At 47.5% G+C, this 11993-nt stretch overlaps 1 protein-coding gene across 3 annotated transcripts in view; it reads right to left on the bottom strand.

Moving 5' to 3' along the window:
* Positions 1 to 4897: 4897 nt before the first annotated feature.
* The window catches only part of FBXL20 (F-box and leucine rich repeat protein 20), a 113614-nt gene continuing 106518 nt past the window's right edge, over positions 4898 to 11993 (bottom strand). For all 3 annotated transcript variants that reach the window (XM_062175458.1, XM_062175459.1, XM_062175460.1), the window contains one exon: positions 4898 to 11328. In XM_062175458.1, the coding sequence (XP_062031442.1) occupies positions 11221 to 11328 (108 nt within the window). In that variant the 3' untranslated portion in view covers positions 4898 to 11220. The remainder of the gene's footprint in view (positions 11329 to 11993) is intronic.

Here is an 11993-nt window from a genome sequence, read left to right as displayed (position 1 = left end):
GACGAGGAACTCAGGTGTGGCTGCAGGAAACCTCCTGTGGTCTGGGAGAGGGCCTTCCTTGGCACCCCCTCCTGGCCCTCCACCCCTTCCTATTTTGTCACCCCATGAGCCTGGGCAATTAGAATATGATCACCTTGTTGTACCGGGTTTCATTCCTACACAGGCGTCCACAGCCTCCGCCAAGGTGAGGAATGAGAGCTTGTGAAATAGCTTCTCCTGCCCCCGCCCGGTAAGGCAGTGACCCGTGCTCTGCCTCCCCCAGGAATCCCCGTGTCCTTCTAGGCTGATGTCTGCCCCCCACCCCCGACCACTGCCACTGTGCCGCCCATGTCCCAGGCTTTCATCAAGTGCAGTGGAGCTGATGGGGACACTGGCAGAGCTCCGGGCTCTCCCAATCAGATCCACCACCTTTCCCACCAGGGCCCAGGGGGCAGTCTCATTCTGCTGGGCTACCTCCCCTCCCGCCCCACGGCACTCCCTTTGCCCTGCCCTACTGTTGCGCTCTTGGGACAGAACCATCTCTGGGACCCCGTCTCCCTTCCAGGCAGTCCGGAATCTTAAGGATGAACCATGCTTTGTGGCTGTGGTGAGAGGGAGAGGAGTGTCTGGCTGGGTTTAAACACAGTGTTCGCTGCACATTCTGTCTCCTAGATAAGAGGAAGAGGTGCTGGGTCAGGTGGGGAGGGGGTTGGAGGTATGTGTCCCAGCCAACTGGTCAACATGTGCTCAACACCAGCTTTGTATCAAAGGGTCAGGGATCCACAGCACTCACAGGAAAATGCAAGACAACAGATGGACACTCAGGAGCGAAAGAACCGGCTTGTTTCTGTTGTGGCTGGGTTCCGAGTGGGGCAGACTCAGTCTCCTGCCTTTCCCAGGAGCCACACAAGCAAGGTGACCCCAGCTGGCAGAGCACCTCTGACCAGTGTGCCTGTGGCCTGGGGTTCGGATGCCTGCCTTCTACCTGTCCTGCTCCGCCAGAGCTGCTCACCTGGCACACGGCACGCGGGGAGGCTGCCCAGGGGGACTGCAGCTGGGTGGGAACAGCACCGGGGTGTGGTGGGCACCGCAGGGGCTCGGAGGTCGGGGACCTGCCGCATCCTGGTGGCGCCCTTCTCACTGCTTCAGTGCCGAATCCACAAGGCTGCCACGTGGTTCTGACCTAGGCACTCCCCCGTGAGCGGAGGAGGCCCAGGCCAGCCTGATTCTGTGTTGACCAGGAGCCTTGTCAAAATCCTCAGCGGGTGCCCCAGGCTCCAGGCCAAGGGCCAGGTCATTCTGCATCTCATTCCTGGGGAGGGGGCAAAGGGCCTCCAGCCTCACTCTACTTTCTGCTCCGTAGCCGTGGTTGCTGGACCCTGACCATGGCTTCCCTTGCCCACTCTCCTAGGCTGGCCAAGCTGAGGTAGAAAACCCTGGCCGTGTGGTGAGCAGCGCTGGCTGGGGAACACTGCACGTGAGCTAATCCGTGTTAGAATCTTCCCCCTTTTGGAAGAGTTTACAGTTCATTTTGAGAAGGTATGTACGTTCAATGTATTGTTCCATGCTTGTTCAACTTCTTTGGCTTTATGGTCCCAAGGGGAAATGTTCTCTACTTAAACTACAAACTAGGGCAAAGGATGGGGTCTGGGGCAAGGGAATAAATAAATCTGGCTGGAATTATTTTCCAATTAGTTTGGGCAAAAACTAATTACTAAACCTCAAACGACCGTGCGACATTCACATCCTCGCGCCTATTAAACGCCGGCGTGCCAGGGACTTGGGAAGCACCGCAGCTGTCCTCGAGCAACGGTCTTTAATTGACCAACTGCAGCTGGGGCCATGCGGTTGGCCTCCTGGTGAGGACGCTCAGGTCCCGCAACGGACTTCCCGGGTCTGATACCCACCCAAACTCCTGGCTCCAGCGACAGCTTCCGGCCACTCACGTGGGACACTTGGATTGAATTACAGTCAGGGCTGTTGTGTGCATCTCTCTCTCTCTCATTTAAATTCTTGTAGGTATTACTAAATATTTATTTATGTCATGCAATTTTCTATGCATATAGTTCACTTTTAGGTTTGTAATCCACTTGAAATTGATTTAAATTTAAACTTGTATTTATTTAAGAGTGAGTGGGGAAGATAGGGAGGGAGGGAGGGAGAGAAATCCATTTACTGATTCACTCCCCTAATGCCCTCAATTTATTGGGCTGGACCAGATTGAAGCTGGGAGCTGGAAAGTTAGTCCAGGTCTCCCACATGGTGGCAGGGACTCAAGGACTTGCGCCCTCACCTGCTGCCTCCCAGAGTCTGCATTAGTAGAAAGCTGGAATCAGGAGTGGGACTGGGCCTTGAGTCCAGGTACTCCGATGCAGGATACAGGTGCCTCAGGCAGCATCTTAACTAGCAGGCCAAACACCCACCCCTGAAATAGACTGTTTATCTTGTCAGGTGGGAATCTAAGGTTGTCTGTTTCTATATAGAAGGCTACTTTTATGTATTCATTTTTAAAAGGTTACTCATTTGAAAGGCAGAGAGAGCGAGCGAGCAAGCAGGAAATTAGACTGTATCTCCCATCTGTTGGTTAACTTCCCAAATGCCTGCAACAGCCTGGGTTGGGTCAGGCCAAAGCCAGGAGCCTGCCTGGAACTCCATCTGGGTTTCCCACGTGTGTGGCAAGCACCAAACTACTTGAGCCATTACCTGCTGCCTCCCAAGGTATGCATTAGCAGGAAGCTGGATTAAAAGTGCAGCAGGGGGCTGGTGTTGTGGCATATCAGGGAAAGCTGGAGCCTGCAGTGCTAGCATCCCATATGGGCACCAGTTTGTGTCCTGGCCGTTCGACTTCCAATCCAGCTCCCTGCTAACGGCCTAGGAAAAGAACTGGAGGATGGCCCAAGTGTTTGGCCCCTATGACCCAAGTGGGAGGTCAGGATGAAGTTCCTGGCTCTTGGCTTTGGCCTGGCCTAGCACTGGCCATTGCAACCAACAGATGAAGTGCTTTGTAACTTTTTCAAATAAATAAATCTTAAAACAAAAGCAATTTTAAATTAAACAAGAGATTTCTTAAAAGAAATGCTACTGGGTCATACTCCCCCCCCCCCCCCCCCCGCCATTGCCCGCTCCCTCGAAGTTTTACTTTGAAAATCTTGAAACGGGAAAAACCCGCATGCACAGACAGGCCAAGGGGTTGGGCACTGTGCACGGTGTTACACTGCCACTTGTGATGCTCCCATCCCATATTGGGGGTGCTAGTGTGAGTCTTGGCTGCTCTGCCTCCAATCCAGCTTCTTACTAAGTCTGGCCAGGCAGTGGATGATGGCCTAAGTACTTGGGCCCCTGCCACTCATGTGGAAAACCAGGATGGAGTTCCTGGCTCCTGGCTTTGGCCTGGCCCAGCCCTGGCTAATGTGGCCATTTGGGAAGTGAACCAACTGATGGAAGCTTTTTTTCTGTCAAATAAACACACTTTTTTAAAGGCCCAGGAATCCTCTTAAAAAGCCTACACATTTACTTACTGTTCATTTACCTGTTTCCGTGTAGTGCTCATTTTTGCTGAGTATTTATTTGAAAGGCAGAGTTAGAGAGAGAGGAGAGACAGAGGTTTTCTATCTGCTGGTTCACTCACTAAATGGCTACAATGACTGGGGCTAGGTCAGGCCAAAGTCAGGAGCTTCTTCCAGGTCTCCCATGTGCATGGCAGGGGCCCATCTTCTGCAAGTGGCGGATTAACCTGCAGGCCCCTTTGTGAGTCTTAAATTAGGCGGCCTCTGGCTAGGTAAGCTGGTAAAGTGGAGGTTCTAAACACTTGCTGAAATGGTTAACAATGGATGTGGAAAGGGAAATATGCTAATCCAGTTAAAAGACCTGGAAAGCATCTCTCTGGAGAGCCTAGGGACTCATAATGTGGACAGTTTAGCAGACACCTGCTCACATCCCTGAAGGGACTACGTTGGCCCCTAATGACTACGCCAGTCCAGGCCTATGCCTTCTGCAGGATAATGAGTGAATGTTACATGGCCTTATTTTTCCACTGGGCTCCCCAAGGTAGGTAATGTCAGTTTTAAATTTAGGTTGAGAGGCTGGCGCCATGGCACAGTGGCTTAATTCTCCGCCTGCGGTGCCGGCATCTCATATGAGCTCTGGTTCAAGTCCTGGCTGCTCCACTTCTGATCCAGCTCTCTGCTATGGCCTGGGAAAGCAGTGGAGGATGGCCCAAGTCCTTGGGCCCCTGCACCCATGTGGGAGACCTGGAAGAAGCTCCTGGCTTCAGATTGGCCCACTGCGGTTATTCGGGGAGTGAACCAGCGGATGGAAGACCTTTCTCTCTCTTTCCGTGTGTAACTACCTCTCAAAAAAAAATTTTTTTTTTAAAAATTAGGTTGATTTGGCTCTACTGCTCATCTCTTCCAAAAGGACTGGCACCCTGTTGCATTTCCTATGCTTGTGAGCCCTAGAAGCCTCCAGCACAGACCCATGTGCCATTCCTCCGTTTACTCTTCACACTGTGTAAAGCAGGCACTGTCGGCCCATCTTAGCACCAAGGACTGAGCGGGTCTGTGTGGGGTGTAGGGGGCAGTCTGCGGTGCGGCCATGAACTCAGGCAGGCTGACGCCTGACCACCTGCAACAAATACAAAGACCTCAAGTTGAATTTTAACTATCAAACTAATTAAGGTGATTCTGATTTATATCATGTCTTCCTGTGTTTCCTGAGGGCAAGTGGAGTCCAGGCTATTAAAAAAGGATTAAATACAAATAAAAGAGCATTAAATAAAGGCTACTAGAAAGGTAAGGATGCCAAAGAGAAGTTCCCTCATCCAGTTTCAGGAGGCTCTGCAGTTCTAGGGCTCAAAGAAGTTAAGAGTCACAGACCCAAGCCAGGCTTTTCTCACAAGAAAATGAAAAGTCTTCACAGCTTATTTCCTTTAATTACATCATAAAACAAAATTAGAACATACAGGAAACAATAATAGTTACATAACAATTTATATATTTATATATAAAAACATTTTTTTATTTTTAGTTCAAAGATTTTAAAGCAAAAGGAATCCTCTACTGCCACTCTGGATTTTATTCATTTGCATTATCCCCCTCCCCTCCACCCCCAGGTGCCAGGACTGGGCTGGAACAGAGTCCCTTGGACAGCTAATGGAACCCTGTGTTAAGTCGCCACAATGGCAACTGCGGGCCCCAGGGGCTGGCCAGGCGTCTGGAGAAAGCAGCCAGCAGGAGCTCCCGCACACTGCAGCACTCCGGGGAAGGCCAAACGTCCACTCCCTTCAGGGGAGGGAGGAGTACAGGGATCAGAGCCTGGTCTGAAGATAAGAATGTCTCCGGCAGCACCACCCCCTCCACCTCTGCAGACCCCGAGCAGAGTCTGACAGGCAGGGGCAGTCCTCACAGTTCTCTGAGCTCTGCACAGGCCTTGGTACTCAGGTCTGCGCTCTCAGGGTCACTGGGAAGGGGACAAAGGTGAGCAGAGCAGCTGGGCGATGCACGCAGCAGCGATTCTACCTGGACAAACTCCTGGAGAGAAAAGGAAGGAGGCCAGAGTGGGAAGCATCCGAAGGCCAAGTCAGAAAACAAGAATGGAGAAAGGCAGAATGAGAAGGCCTCTCTCCCCCACAGGAACCCTTAGGAGTGGGCAGTCGTAGGTCTCAGGCGCCGGTTCCGAGGGCTACAGCTTGGTGAGAAAGGACACGGGTAGCTTCTGATGAGCCTGTTCCATGGATCTCATGTACATGCCAACAGGCTCCGCAAGTTAGAAGTTAGTGTGTAATTTGGTGGTAGGGTGAGGAGGGCAGTAAGAGAAGACACCACAGGCTCACCCCTTCCTGCATTTAATAGAAATTAACAGTCATCAAAGGAGTACAGAATAGAAATTACTCTTAAGGAAAAGAAAAAACTGATGTAAACCCAGGACAGTAGCAGCAAAGGTTTCACTTATTAAAGACCTATTATATAGCACTAGGAAAGAAAATCACTTTGCTTTACGGGGGAAAAGGTAAAGGAATTAATCAAACCATGCCAGTTAGACTTCTTTTTCCCAAGTTCCGATTTTCTAAGACTTTAGGTTCTCATTCTTCAGTGCCATATTAAAAGTAGAGAAAGTAGAATAATAACTTCAGGGGCTGAGAATGGCCAGGCTAAGGAAGAAACACACGTGTGAGTGGCAGTGCGGCACAGCTTTGAATTAAGAAGGAGGAGACAATGACAGGAGCAACTTGGAGAGACAGCTATTTTTCTCCCACTTTAGCAAAAAAGACATCAGTCCAGAGATTCCCCTGGACTCCTGGGGCAGTGGCAGAACAGCACAGGTGCATGTCTGGGTGCCTCACATCTCCCATCTCTTCCTAGGGTGTGGATTCTCACTTATTGCCCACCTGCTCTTGCCATGGTACCAAAACCATGCCCCAAGCAGCTGGTAGGCAGTGGTTTGGTCAGTAGTGCCAATCCCCTCTGGCTGGCCCTGGTTAGGTGTGTGGAAAAGATATCCTCCAAGGCATGGAGTTCATCAGAAGTCAATGTACCCACGTGTAAGGCAGCAGTTGCTACATGTCCAGGACAGATGCTGTTCCTGATACAAAGTACCCCAGTTCCAGAACCAATTCTCCTTTACTTTGAACTTCATCTCCCCTCTCCCCATGCCAAGTCTTCAAAATAAGACACTAGAAAACATGCGAAATACAAAGGCCACTGCTTTGGTTCTGCTGGCTCACAGCTCTCCCTCGCAGGGCAATAAAGCCCTCTGGCTGAGGAAGCACTGAGACTCAACACCTGCACAGTGAGCTCTCAAGGGCTTGCTCAAAAAGCACGAGGCAGACCAAACACGTGCGTATCCGCAAGGACTGTCAGCGCTCACGTGGGCTTGCCCAGCACTTTTTTCTGCTTAAATTAAATGTAAGCCTCGTGGGTGCCAAAGATTCACTCAGACTCAGCTGAGAAGTTGTGTACTAACTTTCTTACGGGTCAAAGGCTTCAGGGACTGACATGCTTAAGAATGAAATGCTCTTATACAGCTTCCTGTACCTTCCAATCTTACAATTAAAACTTACAACAAAAATAAAGGTGAGATGGGGCTGGGATTCTTGATTTCCCCTCACCCTCCTAATGCATTAGAATTCTTTGGTTCAAAATCATTGTAAAGGGAGAAGGGGCTTTTTCTTATGACCTTCAACCAAACAACATACACCTTTTTGCAAACAGGGCTTGGCCTGGGTTTGAGGTGGCTGGCGATTGTAGAACTGGTGGACAGAGAAGGTAATCTTTTTGTAAAATGTTCCAGAGTTCAGAATATACCATTTAAAGAGCTTGTCAGCCAAGAAGTTCCATAGGGACAGTACCCTGCCCTTGTATCACTCACACAGGAGAGGAAAGGCAGAATAGACCAGCTGCCTTTAAATCCTTCCTCTGGTGGCAACTGCACGAGCAGTCTGACTTCAGGCACAATACACACTCAATGGTCAAGGTTCAACCAGGAGCCATGAGGGCTCCTCTTCATTAACACAGTCACCTGAGGATCTGTTGCTCAGCAGGCAGGCAGGAAACCGCCCTCTTCTTTCCAGTGACACTCACACTTCCTAACAGCTTCAAACCAAGGCAGGTTCCACTGCATGCTTCGTTTAGTCTCCCAGAGCATTAGTGGACCAGCAAAACACTTACAACGCATTTGATAAGGCAACTGGAAGAAATGAAAGAGTCTGGCTCTCGCCTGATCACTGTAGCATCATGGTTATATTGAACTATTCAAATAATCTGGAAAGCCCCAAATAAAGCATTATAAAATTATTTACCAGGTTCCTTCAGGATATGTGAAATTTTTGTCTTATATGTTTACTATATCAACTTAATGGCTGTGGAAATCAGACAGGAAAGTACAAAATCCACTTAAGGACAAGCTTTACATCCAGTAAAGGAGGGAGCAGAACAGGAAAACATTTCTTTTACAAAGCACAATGTGCTTTAAATATACCCAATACTGGAAAAAAAGCTGAAGCAGGAACCCCTTCTCCAATAGTTTGATTTTATACTTAATTCAAATTTAGTAAGCAAACATCAGAAACCACCCAGTGAAAAATGATCTAAGCCACCTGACACTTAAACAATTCAAGGCTGCCTATAAAGTTTGCTTTGATGGGGACAAGGGCCCAAAGAGAAAGCTAGACTGGACAAATCTGAGAAGCAAATCAGCAGCTTTAATTGGAGTGAGTTGGAAGCTTTAAACAGAGGGCAAGGATGGGTATGGGAAGGAAATGGTGGAAATCCGTAGGGGAAAAAGCTGAAATCACCTCCATGGGGCCAATGAGGGGGATGCAGAAGATACCAGTGAAGCATGCTGGGAAGGATGATGGATGAGAGTAGGGGAAGTGTTGCTCAGGCAAAATTTGGTCTGGATGTTCAAGAACTTTCTCCACTCTTAATTACTCCTGGTCACCTGTAGGTTTATGGTAATAGCTCTGAGGGTCCCATCTTACTTAGCAACTGTCTCCTCTCTGTTCAGTTTTTTTTTCCCATTATAAAAGGTACATTATGGACTGGCTATGGTATTAGACAAATGGACCAATAAGCTTTTCCTAAGGAGAACTTTTCCTACATTAAGCCTTAATGAATTTTCAGAAGTGTACCAGCTGTTGAGACAGGAAGCATCCTATGTCAGGATCCTGGCCAGAACTTACCATATTCTGTGTTCTCAAACTCCTAGCATATTCATCATCTGGTGTAGGCTAAAGATCAGCATAAATACGTTTTCTTCCAAATATGATGGGCCTGAAGTTTTTTGTGAGAAAGAAACAAGGCTCTGGATCACAGACAAGCCAGTGCTGCACAGCGCTGGGACTTGTTCTTTCTCACTTGATTCTGTTCTCGGCCCAGACAGGTGGGGATTGATTTGCCTTAACAGCAGGGATCACCAGGGCCAGTCCACATGGACCTGTATATGGGGATGCCCTTCAAGGAGAGAAACATTCAAGACTTTTCCTGTACTGGCATAGAAGGTCCTTTAGGTTTATCCTTTAAGTAAGGAACTACCTTAATAACCTTAACTTGAGCAATTCAAATCCATACTCACTAATCAAAGTTTTATGGTAAGTTTTTGCTGGCATTGAAAAGAAATTAAAAACTTTATAGAGCAGGTGGCCCCTAAATATTTCTTTTACCTTTGCTTGAATGAGTGAATGGGCATCTGAATATTAGCAAATCACACTGGGAAGTGTGTGTGTGTGTGTGTGTGTGTGGGTACAGCCAAGTGTGTGAGTCTTAAGTATATTCCTTTCAAGGTAAATTGTCAGTTTTTAAAGGAGAAAAATAAAGGATGATTTAAAATAAATTTCATATGCTAACGATAGCTAGTACAAACTTCTAGGACCTTTTCAACTGATTGCTTTCGAAATCAATGGAGAAGTCAATCAGACTTTATTTTTCCATATGCTGGTAGAACCAGCACCTGAGGCATGAAAACAAGCCCTTTCACAGTCTGGGTCATGCAGAAGATGTTCTAAGATAATGGCAGATTGCACAACAAAGTCCTAAGACGGTTCCCTCCCCCGTCACCCTATTAAAAACCTCACAAGTTTCCAATCATGGGATTTAGAAATTTGTGCTTTAGAAACGGATTTCCCTCATCCTCTATGATTTATTTATTTAGGCAAGGAGGGCTGATTCTTAGACTCTGAGTCCTAGGCACTGGACCTCTTCCTTCAGCTTTGGTGCCAGGTGCTCAAGCTGGATGTGGACTCTGGACCCTCTGCTTCTTGCCAAAGTTATTTTTTGGCTGCCCCAATGCCTGTAGCTGGCTACTCTCATATTCCACTGAGGGGCAGTCTGAAATAGCAAAGTGACATGGCTGACAGGTCCTGGTTCTCTGAGGACCAACACTGGATAAGATACAGTTAACACTGACATACAGTGACCAGCTATTTATAGGGTCATTCTTGTATCCCTGGCAGGGGGAACAAAAAGAGAAACCAAGTGGCTAGACTGCATAGCCCCTCTTGCAGCATTCCTGCTAAGGCAAGTTCAGAGAAACCACTCATCACACCAAGTTCCAGTGAACATATGATGATGTTAATCATCAGTATCTCATCTCAGCTGGTGAGGACTTTTAGGCTCAGTTTTGGTGTCTGTCGTATCACTCTCCACTAACAATGCATTTTTCTAAGTCGGTGGATGTGATACAAGGAAAAATGTGCAAGGGGAGTACTGGACAAATCATGCAAATTTTCATTTGTCATAAGATACAATAGAAATCAAAATGCAAATGTTTGTTTTTATCAAAATAGTGTTTCTCATTTTTTTCTCATACTTTTTCTTCGCTTTTTTAAGTTTCCTTTCAAATTGGCAAAGATTCAGGCAGGGTCCCCCAATGGTAAAATTTAGAATTAAAAAAATATTTATTGATAATGTCTTTTAAAAATGTTTGGTAACCCCAACTAATCATCCAAAATGCAAACTGTAAACACAACAGCAAAAGAGTAATAACTGAGTGTGAGTAAGGAGACTATGAACAGGTGACAGATTGAGCAAGAGTGCGGGCGGGAGCAACAGAGAATGGAAGACAGGTGCACAAGTATGCTACAGACATTGACAACTGAGTGAATAAGTAATCACATTCAGACCACAGTGATTCCAATGTAACTATTTAGGAAACCTCTGGGCCAAATACTAAAACACAAGAGGAATGGACGCGCCTTCTTTGTGAGCATGCTCAGCATGTTGGCATGGAAACAAGGAAGCACAGAAGCTCTGTGGTCATCTCACAAAGGATGGCTACCATTTCTAAGATGCAAAGAAATTTTCTTTCTGGTCCCTGGACACATCATATATTATTTTTCCATGCTTTCCTTATCCCCAAGGACTGCAGTTGCTGTTCCAAAAATCCCCAAAGAAACCCTTTAACAAAGTAAAGAAACCATAATAGCAGTAACACTGGGTTTGCTGGAATGCTCCCTCCCTCTACCTTGGCCTATAATTTTCTTCTGGGCACGTCCAATCGGAATGGTTAAGTTTTACCAATCCACTTGATAAAGCCAGCACGAACATCAGTCCCATAGTCACAGAGCTAGAGTGGATGGGGGGAGGGTGTGTATGCATACGTTTGTGTGGCTCTGAGGGTCTGGACACTACCCTCCCTCACTTTGAAATCCTTGCCCCAAACACTGGGGTCGCTTCCACTGGAGAGACTCCACCGTACTCTAGAAGTGTCATTAAATACTCAGTTCAGCAAGGTTGACCACCTCCATTGTCATAGGATGATGCAGCATCTGCAGAAGCGCTGTCTGCTGCCCCCTACTGATGGGGGTGGAGTGACAGGTGCGAAGTAGGCGTGGACTTTAATATTGGGTAAATGGGTCTGAAACAAGACAGAAACATTACTAAGAGAGTGGACTCAAACAGAAAGAGCAATGCTGCTTCTCAGAAAAACCATCAAGGAGCTAAATGGACATGAGAGTAGAGCAGAGGCTGAGTACTGGTTAGGGTGTTTAGAGGCCTGGGTGCAACTTTGTTCTAGCCTAGGTTATTGTAAGTGAGAAAATTAATTCCTCTAACTTTGGTACCTGTTTTCATAATTAAAAAAGCTAGGCTAGGGCCGGCGCCATGGCGCAATAGGTTAATCCTCCGCCTATGGTGCCGGAATCCCACATGGGCGCCAGCTCTAGTTCCGGCTGCCCCTCTTCCAATCTAGCTCTCTGTGCTGTGGCCTGGGAAAGCAGTAGAAGATGGCCCACGTGCTTGGGCCCCTCCCTGCACCCGCATGGGAGCCCCGGAAGAAGAGCCTGGCTCCTGGCTTCAGGTCAGCACAGCTCCGACTGCTGCGGCCATTTGGGGAGTGAGCCAACAGAAGGAAGACCTTTCTTTCTCTCTCCCTCTCACTGTCTGTAACTCTACCTCTCAAATAAATAAATAAAAATCTTTGGTTTTTTTTTTTTTTAAAAAAAGCTAGGGTAAAATGTCATATTAATTAATCTAGTCCTAAAGGGATTCCCAGTTGTATTTTCATAGTATGAAGAAGCTATG

Source organism: Lepus europaeus, chromosome 18 (genome assembly GCF_033115175.1).
Source record: "Lepus europaeus isolate LE1 chromosome 18, mLepTim1.pri, whole genome shotgun sequence".
Lineage (NCBI taxonomy): Eukaryota > Metazoa > Chordata > Mammalia > Lagomorpha > Leporidae > Lepus > Lepus europaeus.
The sequence above is the reverse complement of the archived record's forward strand: the minus strand, read 5'-3'. Positions and strand labels throughout refer to the sequence as shown.